This window comes from Lepidochelys olivacea (assembly GCF_965140295.1).
Source record: "Lepidochelys olivacea isolate rLepOli2 genome assembly, chromosome: 28".
Lineage (NCBI taxonomy): Eukaryota > Metazoa > Chordata > Testudines > Cheloniidae > Lepidochelys > Lepidochelys olivacea.
The window spans coordinates 5979148-5990272 of NC_140438.1; the positions used below are offsets into that span (position 1 = coordinate 5979148).

Genomic DNA, 11125 nt, shown 5'->3' on the forward strand with positions numbered 1-11125 from the left:
CCCGCTCCCCAGCACGGCTTCGGCTCTGAGCAATCGCTGCTGCCTGCCGCCGGCGGGGACCAGTGCAGAGACCGGGCCAGTAACACCTGGCACTGAGGGCAGGTGGGGTGAGGTGCCCTGGGGCTTGGGATGCAGGACCCCTGGGTTCTCTCCCCAGCTCTGGGAGGGGAGTGGGGTCTAGTGGTCGGGGGGGGGGGAGGGCGCGCTAGGAGCCAGGACTCCTGGGTTCTATCCTCAGCTCTGGGAGGGGAGTGGGGTCTAGTGGTTAAAGCAGGGGGGAAGTGGGATCCAGGAACTACCAGCCCCCCCATGCTCTAACCCCTAGGCCCCACTCCCTTCCACCCACCCTCACGCAGTTCCTGGGGGTACAGCTGGGCCTGAGGGAGGGAAGAAGTTACCCAGCAAGGAGAAGAACCCTGGCACCCTGTGCAGGGCCTCTCCTTGTTGTGGGGGATACCTGAGCTGCCCCTTACTGTGTGCCTCAGTTTCCCCTCCCTCCATGCAACAGCGTGAACTCTCAGTTCTAGGGGGGGAGGATGTATCTGTGCCCCTCCACTTGGATCTAGGCACCCCCCACCCAGTGCACTACGGGGCTGGATCCCTGGCCCACCCCAGTGAGCACAGAGAAAACACACAGGGTCTCGGGGATGGAGAATTTATTGACAGGCAGGCCCAGGGCCCCCCAGGATCAGACCCCCCCCAGGCAGCAGGATAGGGGCCCCCCAAAACAGCAGGATCAGGGGCTCCCCGGGATCAGCCTCCTCCCAGGGCAGCAGGATCAGGGTCCCCAAAGGTTGGGGTGAAGATCCAGGATCCCGGGCAGGGCTAAACCGTCCACTTCAGGCACCTGCACAGAGAGACAGAGATTGGGGGGCGGGGTGAGATGGGGGCGTTGGCCGAGGCCCCCCCAGGGCGGGGTGGGAGCAGCAGAGAGACCAGAGGGGCTGGGGCTCGGCCTAGGGCAAGAAGTAGCATTAACAGAGAGCCCCCCAATACCTCTCCCAGGGACCCCACTGCCCGGCAACCCCCTCCCCAGCCCCGGTGCCTCCCTGAGCACTCACCTGGTCTCCTGGGGGGGGTCTCCCCTGAGAGGTGGCTGAGGGGGGTCACCCCGGTCTCCCAGGAAGTACCTGGGGGGAACAGCAGGGGTCTCCCCTGGGAGGTACAAGGGGTATCACCTGGTGTCCTGGGAGATACCTGGGGACGGTGGGGGTCTCCCCTGGCCTCTGGGGGTTGCGGGGGGCTCCCCGGGGCGGTGGTGAGGTCCCCAGAGTCCCTGGGGGCAGTGAGGGGCTCTCCGGGTCTCCCCGGGGACAGCGGCCGGGGGGGCCCTGGGGGGTGCCCGGGGGGTCCCGGCAGGGTCGGCGCCCTGGGGGGTGCCCGGGGGGTCCTGGCGGGGTCAGCAGCCGGGGGGGGGTCCTGGGGGTCCCGGCGAGGTCGGTGCCCTGGGGGCCCAGCGGGGTCAGCGGCCGGGGGGGGCCCGGGGGGGTCGGCGGCCGGGGGGGCTGCCCGGGGGGGCCCGGCGGGGTCGGCGGCCGGGGGGGCTGCCCGGGGGGGCCCGGCGGGGTCGGCGGCCGGGGGGGCCCTGGGGGTCCCGGCGAGGTCGGTGCCCTGGGGCGTGCCCGGGGGGCCCGGCGGGGTCGGTGCCCTGGGGCGTGCCCGGGGGTGCCCGGCGGGGTCGGCGGCCGGGGGGGCCCTGGGGGTCCCGGCGAGGTCGGTGCCCTGGGGCGTGCCCGGGGGGCCCGGCGGGGTCGGTGCCCTGGGGCGTGCCCGGGGGTGCCCGGCGGGGTCGGCGGCCGGGGGGGCCCTGGGGGTCCCGGCGAGGTCGGTGCCCTGGGGGGGTGCCCGGGGGGCCCGGCGGGGTCGGTGCCCTGGGGGGTGCCCGGGGGGCCCGGCGGGGTCGGTGCCCTGGGGGGTGCCCGGGGGGGCTCACCGGGTCTCCTGGTGGGTGCAGAGGCAGCGCACGGAGCAGTAGCGGGCCCCGCAGCTGACGCAGGTGTAGTGGGAGGGGAGGCCGCAGACGGTGCAGAAGTGGCGCTGGGGCAGGCTGGAGCGGCCCGCGCAGGCCGTCAGGTAGTTGGGGCCCTCGCCGGTGCTCAGGTTCTGGGGGGCAGGGAGAGCGTGAGTCCCCGCCGGCCCCCCACAGACCCCGCCGGCCCCCCACAGCTCCTGGATACACGTCTGCCCCACAGCCACCGCTGGCCCCCCTGTGCCTTCACCACACTGCTCCTACCCCGCAGCCCCCCCATGCTTCCCCCAGCACCCCCTTACTCCTCCTCACGCTCCAGGCCAGACCTCCCTCCCCCACGAACACACAGTCCAGGCCAGGCCGGACGCCCCCCAACCCACACACACTGTGGGGCAGGACCACCCCCCCCACACACACACACTCAATCCATGGGGCTGGGCCAGACCCCCCCACACACACTCCGTGGGGGTTCCCTCTGGGGGTGAAGACATCGTGGGGGGGGCCTTATTCCCTCTGGGGGTGGCGAGATCGAGGGGGGGGCCTGATTCCCTCTGGGGGTGGAGAGATTGAGGGGGGGGGGCCTGATTCCCTCTGGGGGTGGCGAGATCGTGCGGGGGCATTATTCCCTCTGGGGGTGGCGAGATCGTGGGGGGGGCCATTATTCCCTCTGGGGGTGGCGAGATCGTGGGGGGGGCCAGTACTCCCTCTGGGGGTGGCGAGATCGGGGGGGGGCCAGTACTCCCTCTGGGGGTGGCGAGATCGAGGGGGGGGCCAGTACTCCCTCTGGGGGTGGCGAGATCGAGGGGGGGGCCAGTACTCCCTCTGGGGCTGGAGAGATCGAGGGGGGGGCCAGTACTCCCTCTGGGGCTGGAGAGATCGAGGGGGGGGGCCAGTACTCCCTCTGGGGCTGGAGAGATCGAGGGGGGGGCCAGTACTCCCTCTGGGGCTGGAGAGATCGAGGGGGGGGCCAGTACTCCCTCTGGGGCTGGAGAGATCGAGGGGGGGGCCAGTGTTCCCTCTGGGGCTGGAGAGATCGAGGGGGGGGCCAGTGGACCCTCTGGGGCTGGAGAGATCGTGGGGGGGCCAGTACTCCCTCTGGGGCTGGAGAGATCGAGAGCAGGGGCCAGTACTCCCTCTGGGGCTGGAGAGATCGAGAGGGGGGGCCAGTACTCCCTCTGGGGCTGGAGAGATCGAGAGGGGGGGCCAGTACTCCCTCTGGGGCTGGAGAGATCGAGAGGGGGGGCCAGTACTCCCTCTGGGGCTCGAGAGATCGAGAGGGGGGGGCCAGTACTCCCTCTGGGGCTCGAGAGATCGAGGGGGGGGGGCCAGTACTCCCTCTGGGGCTCGAGAGATCGAGGGGGGGGGCCAGTACTCCCTCTGGGGCTCGAGAGATCGAGGGGGGGGGCCAGTACTCCCTCGGGGGCTGGAGAGATCGAGGGGGGGGGGGCCAGTACTCCCTCGGGGGCTGGAGAGATCGAGGGGGGGGGCCAGTACTCCCTCGGGGGCTGGAGAGATCGAGGGGGGGGGGCCAGTACTCCCTCGGGGGCTGGAGAGATCGAGGGGGGGGGCCAGTACTCCCTCGGGGGCTGGAGAGATCGAGGGGGGGGGCCAGTACTCCCTCGGGGGCTGGAGAGATCGAGGGGGGGGGGCCAGTACTCCCTCGGGGGCTGGAGAGATCGAGGGGGGGGGGCCAGTACTCCCTTGGGGGCTGGAGAGATCGAGGGGGGGGGCCAGTACTCCCTCTGGGGCTGGAGAGATCGAGGGGGGGGGCAGTACTCCCTCTGGGGCTGGAGAGATCGAGGGGGGGGGCAGTACTCCCTCTGGGGCTGGAGAGATCGAGGGGGGGGGCAGTACTCCCTCTGGGGCTGGAGAGATCGTGGGGGGGGGCCAGTACTCCCTCTGGGGGTGGAGAGATCGAGGGGGGGGGCCAGTACTCCCTCTGGGGGTGGAGAGATCGAGGGGGGGGGCCAGTACTCCCTCTGGGGCTGGAGAGATCGAGGGGGGGGGCCAGTACTCCCTCTGGGGCTGGAGAGATCGGGGGGGGGGCCAGTACTCCCTCTGGGGCTGGAGAGATCGGGGGGGGGCCAGTACTCCCTCTGGGGCTGGAGAGATCGAGGGGGGGGGGCCAGTACTCCCTCTGGGGCTGGAGAGATCGAGGGGGGGGGCCAGTACTCCCTCTGGGGCTGGAGAGATCGTGGGGGGGGGCCAGTACTCCCTCTGGGGCTGGAGAGATCGAGGGGGGGGGGCCAGTACTCCCTCTGGGGCTGGAGAGATCGAGGGGGGGGGGCCACGGCAGGAGCCAGGCGGGCTAAGGCTCGGAGCGGTGTGGGGCCAGGGGGCGGAGGGGCTGAACCCCCGGGAGAGAGTGGACCCCCCAGAAGGGCGGTCGCTCTGAAGGGGGTGCCCCCCGTGGCCCGCACGGGGCCGAGAGAGAGCACGAGTCCTGAGAGTCCGTGACACCCGCCCCCCCACACACCCGCCCCCCGGCCCCCCCATGCCCCCCCCTTCCAGGGGCCACCCAGCCCCCCGCGCGCGCCCCGGGGCCAGCCCAACCTGCTCCTCCAGCAGCGCCTGGAAGTTTTTCCGGAAGCGGAGTTTGAAGTGATCTCCCCGGGTCTTCTTCTTCTTCTTCCCTGGGGGGGCAGAGCCGCCTTTCGAACCCGCCCCCCCACCGCTGCGGCCCAGCCCCACATTGACAATGAGGCTGAGAACCACTGGGTCAGAGAGAGACCGAGACCCCCACGCCCGGGGCAGAGAGATGAGTGAGCCCCCCAAACCCCAGGATACCATCGTGGGCCCCGTCCCCGGGGTCGCAAGTCCTACAATCTATCCCCCACAGCAGCCCCCACCCCGGCTCTAACCACTAGCCCCCACTGCCCTCCCAGAGCCGGGGAGAGAACCCAGGCGTCCTGGCTCCCAGCCACCACCCCCGGCTCTAACCACTAGCCCCCACTGCCCTCCCAGAACCGGGGAGAGAACCCAGGCGTCCTGGCTCCCAGCCACCACCCCCGGCTCTAACCACTAGCCCCCACTGCCCTTCCAGAGCCGGGGCGAGAACCCAGGCGTCCTGGCTCCCCGCCACCCCCACCCCGGCTCTAACCACTAGCCCCCACTGCCCTCCCAGAGCCGGGGAGAGAACCCAGGCGTCCTGGCTCCCAGCCACCCCCACCCTGGCTCTAACCACTAGCCCCCACTGCCCTCCCAGAGCCAGGACGAGAACCCAGGCGTCCTGGCTCCCCGCCACCCCCACCCCGGCTCTAACCACTAGCCCCCACTGCCCTCCCAGAGCCGGGGCGAGAACCCAGGCGTCCTGGCTCCCAGCCACCCCCACCCCGGCTCTAACCACTAGCCCCCACTGCCCTCCCAGAGCCGGGGAGAGAACCCAGGCGTCCTGGCTCCCAGCCACCCCCACCCTGGCTCTAACCACTAGCCCCCACTGCCCTCCCAGAGCCAGGACGAGAACCCAGGCGTCCTGGCTCCCCGCCACCCCCACCCCGGCTCTAACCACTAGCCCCCACTGCCCTCCCAGGTCCCGGGGCGAGAACCCAGGCGTCCTGGCTCCCAGCCACCCCCCCCGGCTGTAACCACTAGCCCCCGCTCCCCTCCCAGGTCCCGGGGCGAGAACCCAGGCGTCCTGGCTCCCAGCCACCCCCACCCTGGCTCTAACCACTAGCCCCCACTGCCCTCCCAGAGCCGGGGAGAGAACCCAGGCGTCCTGGCTCCCAGCCACCCCCACCCTGGCTCTAACCACTAGCCCCCACTGCCCTCCCAGAACCGGGGAGAGAACCCAGGCGTCCTGGCTCCCAGCCACCCCCACCCTGGCTCTAACCACTAGCCCCCACTGCCCTCCCAGAACCGGGGAGAGAACCCAGGCGTCCTGGCTCCCAGCCACCCCCACCCTGGCTCTAACCACTAGCCCCCACTGCCCTTCCAGAGCCGGGGAGAGAACCCAGGCGTCCTGGCTCCCAGCCACCCCCCCCGGCTCTAACCACTAGCCCCCACTGCCCTCCCAGAGCCATGGAGAGAACCCAGGCGTCCTGGCTCCCCGCCACCCCCACCCCGGCTCTAACCACTAGCCCCCGCTGCCCTCCCAGAGCCATGGAGAGAACCCAGGCGTCCTGGCTCCCCGCCACCCCCACCCCGGCTCTAACCACTAGCCCCCACTGCCCTTCCAGAGCCGGGGAGAGAACCCAGGCGTCCTGGCTCCCAGCCACCACCCCCCGGCTCTAACCACTAGCCCCCACTGCCCTCCCAGAACCGGGGAGAGAACCCAGGCGTCCTGGCTCCCAGCCACCCCCACCCTGGCTCTAACCACTAGCCCCCACTGCCCTTCCAGAGCCGGGGAGAGAACCCAGGCGTCCTGGCTCCCAGCCACCCCCCCCGGCTCTAACCACTAGCCCCCACTGCCCTCCCAGAGCCATGGAGAGAACCCAGGCGTCCTGGCTCCCCGCCACCCCCACCCCGGCTCTAACCACTAGCCCCCGCTGCCCTCCCAGAGCCATGGAGAGAACCCAGGCGTCCTGGCTCCCCGCCACCCCCACCCCGGCTCTAACCACTAGCCCCCACTGCCCTTCCAGAGCCGGGGAGAGAACCCAGGCATCCTGGCTCCCAGCCACCACCCCCCGGCTCTAACCACTAGCCCCCACTGCCCTTCCAGAGCCGGGGAGAGAACCCAGGCGTCCTGGCTCCCAGCCACCCCCCCCGGCTCTAACCACTAGCCCCCACTGCCCTCCCAGAGCCAGGGAGAGAACCCAGGCGTCCTGGCTCCCAGCCACCCCCACCCCGGCTCTAAGCACTAGCCCCCACTGCCCTCCCAGAGCCGGGGCGAGAACCCAGGCGTCCTGGCTCCCAGCCACCCCCACCCGGCTCTAACCACTAGCCCCCGCTCCCCTCCCAGGTCCCGGGGCGAGAACCCAGGCGTCCGGGCCGCTCGGGCGCACCGGTCTCGGCGTCGTCGTCGAAGTGGGGCAGGCGTTTCACCAACTGGGGCAGGTTGGCGTGGGGGTCGTCCTGGAAGTTGTCGTTCTCCAGCGCCTCCAGCTGGCGGTTCAGGCGGCGCTGGCGGGTGGCCCGGTCCAGGATGCGCCGCTGGCCCGGGTCCTGGGACCGCACTGGGGGGGCGGGGGGCAGAGCCACGGGTCAGAACCAGCCCCCCGCCGGCCGAGGGCCTGCCCCCGCCCCCCCTGCCCCGCTCCCCCAGACCCCCTGCCCCCCCACGAACCCCGCCCAGACCCCCTGCCCCCGCCTCGCTCCCCCAGAGCCCCCCAGACCCCCTGGCCCCGCCCCCACAACCCCGCCCAGACCCCCTGCCCCCCGCCCCCCCCTGCAACCCCCTCGGCCGCCCGGCCGGGCGCCCGCCCCGCCCCCACGAACCCCGGCCGGGCCCCCTGCCCCGCTCCCCCAGACCCCCTGCCCCCGCCCCCCCACAAACCCCGCCCAGACCCCCTGCCCCCGCTCCCCCACGAACCCCGCCCAGACCCCCTGCCCCCGCCCCCACGAACCCCGGCCGGGCCCCCTGCCCCCCGCCTCGCTCCCCCAGAGCCCCCCAGAGCCCCTGGCCCCGCCCCCACAACCCCGCCCAGACCCCCTACCCCCGCCCCCGCCCCCACGAACCCCGCCCAGACCCCCTGCCCCCGCCTCGCTCCCCCAGAGCCCCCCAGACCCCCTGGCCCCGCCCCCACAACCCCGCCCAGACCCCCTGCCCCCCGCCTCGCTCCCCCAGAGCCCCCCAGAGCCCCTGCCCCCGCCCCCCCTGCCCCGCTCCCCCAGACCCCCTGCCCCCCCACGAACCCCGCCCAGACCCCCTGCCCCCGCCTCGCTCCCCCAGAGCCCCCCAGACCCCCTGGCCCCGCCCCCACAACCCCGCCCAGACCCCCTGCCCCCCGCCTCGCTCCCCCAGAGCCCCCCAGACCCCCTGGCCCCCGCCCCCCCAAGAACCACGCCCAGACCCCCTGCCCCCCGCCTCCCCACGAACCCCGCCCAGACCCCCTGCCCCCGCCTCGCTCCCCCAGAGCCCCCCAGACCCCCTGGCCCCGCCCCCACAACCCCGCCCAGACCCCCTGCCCCCCGCCTCGCTCCCCCAGAGCCCCCCAGAGCCCCTGGCCCCGCCCCCACAACCCCGCCCAGACCCCCTACCCCCGCCCCCGCCCCCACGAACCCCGCCCAGACCCCCTGCCCCCGCCTCGCTCCCCCAGAGCCCCCCAGAGCCCCTGGCCCCGCCCCCACAACCCCGCCCAGACCCCCTGCCCCCCGCCTCGCTCCCCCAGAGCCCCCCAGAGCCCCTGGCCCCGCCCCCACAACCCCGCCCAGACCCCCTGCCCCCCGCCTCGCTCCCCCAGAGCCCCCCAGACCCCCTGGCCCCCGCCCCCCCAAGAACCACGCCCAGACCCCCTGCCCCCCGCCTCGCTCCCCCAGAGCCCCTGGCCCCGCCCCCACAACCCCGCCCAGACCCCCTGCCCCCCGCCTCCCCACGAACCCCGCCCAGACCCCCTGCCCCCGCCTCCCCACGAACCCCGCCCAGGCCCCCTGCCCCCGCCTCGCTCACCCAGAGCCCCCCAGACCCCCTGGCCCCGCCCCCACAACCCCGCCCAGACCCCCTGCCCCCCGCCTCGCTCCCCCAGAGCCCCCCAGACCCCCTGGCCCCCGCCCCCCCACGAACCCCGCCCAGACCCCCTGCCCCCCGCCTCGCTCCCCCAGAGCCCTCCAGACCCCCTGCCCCCCGCCTCCCCACGAACCCCGCCCAGACCCCCTGCCCCCGCCTCCCCACGAACCCCGCCCAGACCCCCTGCCCCCGCCTCGCTCCCCCAGAGCCCCCCAGACCCCCGCCCCCCCACGAACCCCGCCCAGACCCCCTGCCCCCGCCTCGCTCCCCCAGAGCCCCCCAGACCCCCTGGCCCCCGCCCCCCCAAGAACCCCGCCCAGACCCCCTGCCCCCTGCCTCGCTCCCCCAGAGCCCCCCAGACCCCCTGGCCCCCGCCCCCCCAAGAACCACGCCCAGACCCCCTGCCCCCCGCCTCGCTCCCCCAGAGCCCCTGGCCCCGCCCCCACAACCCCGCCCAGACCCCCTGCCCCCGCCTCCCCACGAACCCCGCCCAGGCCCCCTGCCCCCGCCTCCCCACGAACCCCGCCCAGGCCCCCTGCCCCCGCCTCGCTCCCCCAGAGCCCCCCAGACCCCCTTGCCCCCGCCCCCCCAAGAACCCCGCCCAGACCCCCTGCCCCCGCCTCCCCACGAACCCCGCCCAGACCCCCTGCCCCCGCCTCGCTCCCCCAGAGCCCCCCAGACCCCCTGGCCCCCGCCCCCCCAAGAACCACGCCCAGACCCCCTGCCCCCCGCCTCGCTCCCTCAGAGCCCCTGGCCCCGCCCCCATAACCCCGCCCAGACCCCCTGCCCCCGCCTCGCTCCCCCAGAGCCCCCCAGAGCCCCTGGCCCCGCCCCCACAACCCCGCCCCCACAAACCCCGCCCAGACCCCCTGCCCCCGCCTCGCTCCCCCAGAGCCCCCCAGAGCCCCTGGCCCCGTCCCCACAACCCCGCCCCCACAACCCCGCCCAGACCCCCTGGCCCCCGCCCCCCCAAGAACCCCGCCCAGACCCCCTGCCCCCGCCTCGCTCCCCCAGACCCCCTGGCCCCGCCCCCACAACCCCGCCCAGACCCCCTGCCCCCCGCCTCGCTCCCCCAGAGCCCCCCAGAGCCCCTGGCCCCGCCCCCACAACCCCGCCCAGACCCCCTGCCCCCCGCCTCGCTCCCCAAGAGCCCCCCAGACCCCCTGGCCCCCGCCCCCCCAAGAACCACGCCCAGACCCCCTGCCCCCCGCCTCGCTCCCCCAGAGCCCCTGGCCCCGCCCCCACAACCCCGCCCAGACCCCCTGCCCCCGCCCCCCCAAGAACCCCGCCCAGACCCCCTGCCCCCGCCTCCCCACGAACCCCGCCCAGACCCCCTGCCCCCGCCTCGCTCCCCCAGAGCCCCCCAGAGCCCCTGGCCCCGCCCCCACAACCCCGCCCCCACAAACCCCGCCCAGACCCCCTGCCCCCGCCTCGCTCCCCCAGAGCCCCCCAGACCCCGCCCCCACAACCCCGCCCAGACCCCCTGGCCCCCGCCCCCCCAAGAACCCCGCCCAGACCCCCTGCCCCCGCCTCGCTCCCCCAGAGCCCCCCAGACCCCCTGGCCCCGCCCCCACAACCCCGCCCCCACGAACCCCGCCCAGACCCCCTGCCCCCTGCCTCGCTCCCCCAGACCCCCAAGAACCCCGCCCAGACCCCCTGCCCCCGCCTCGCTCCCCGAAAGCCCCCCAGACCCCGCCCCCACAACCCCGCCCAGACCCCCTGGCCCCGCCTCGCTCCCCCAGGCCCCCTGCCCCCACCTCCTGCCCCGCCCCCCCGAGGACCTCGCCCAGACCCCCTGCCCCCCGCCCCGCTCTCCGAGAACCCCCCAGAGCCCCCCACCATCCCCATCCGCTCCCCGCTACCTGCCACCTTCTTCTCCACCATGCTGGGGCCGGGCTGGGGGGGGCCGGCGTCACTTCTGGGAGCCGCCCCCCGCCGCCATCTTAGGCGGGGCAGCCCCGCTTCCGCTTCCCTCCGCTAGGTCCCGCCCCCTGCCGCCGCCATCTTAGCCAGGGCAGCCCCGCTTCCGCCTCCCCCCGCTAGGCCCCGCCCCCCGCCGCCGCCATCTTAGCCGGGGCAGCCCCGCTTCCGCTTCCCTCCGCTAGGCCCCGCCCCCCGCCGCCGCCATCTTAGCCGGGGCAGCCCCGCTTCCGCTTCCCTCCGCTAGGCCCCGCCCCCCGCCGCCGCCATCTTAGCCGGGGCAGCCCCGCTTCCGCCTGCCGCCGCCATCTTAGGCGGGGCAGCCCTGCTTCCGCCTCCCCCCGCTAGGCCCCGCCCCCCGCCGCCGCCGCCATCTTAGGCGGGGCAGCCCCGCTTCCGCTTCCCTCCGCTAGGCCCCGCCCCCTCGGTGCTGCGGGGGCGGGGATCTGTTCCTGGTCCCCCACCCGCCCCAGCTCCTGTGGGGAGGAGCCAGGGGGGCGGGGGCTCGGTCAGCGGGGGCGGGGCGGGGCGGTGTCTGGACAGGGCCCGTCTACACTGACCTGGGCTGGACGCCCCCGCCTAGTGCCCCCCAGCGCCCCTCCCCCCCAGCACCCGAGTCCCGGCCCCCCCATCCA

The 11125-nt window shown here is 74.9% G+C and overlaps 1 protein-coding gene across 4 annotated transcripts; it reads right to left on the minus strand.

Moving 5' to 3' along the window:
- Window positions 1-639: 639 nt before the first annotated feature.
- On the minus strand, window positions 640-10571 carry ZNHIT1 (zinc finger HIT-type containing 1). Of its 4 annotated transcripts, none has more exons than XM_084616560.1 (5): window positions 10433-10571; window positions 6910-7080; window positions 4523-4683; window positions 1934-2103; window positions 640-847 (listed from the first exon to the last, which is right to left on the minus strand). In XM_084616560.1, the coding sequence occupies exons 1-5, from the start codon at window positions 10452-10454 to the stop codon at window positions 826-828; spliced, it is 546 nt and encodes a 181-aa protein (XP_084472686.1). In that variant the 5' UTR covers window positions 10455-10571; the 3' UTR covers window positions 640-825. The 4 variants fall into 4 exon arrangements, with proteins under 4 accessions (XP_084472686.1, XP_084472688.1, XP_084472685.1 ...); XM_084616562.1 differs by having other exon boundaries at window positions 4523-4602; window positions 10433-10570; XM_084616559.1 differs by having other exon boundaries at window positions 10430-10544.
- Window positions 10572-11125: the final 554 nt, after the last annotated feature.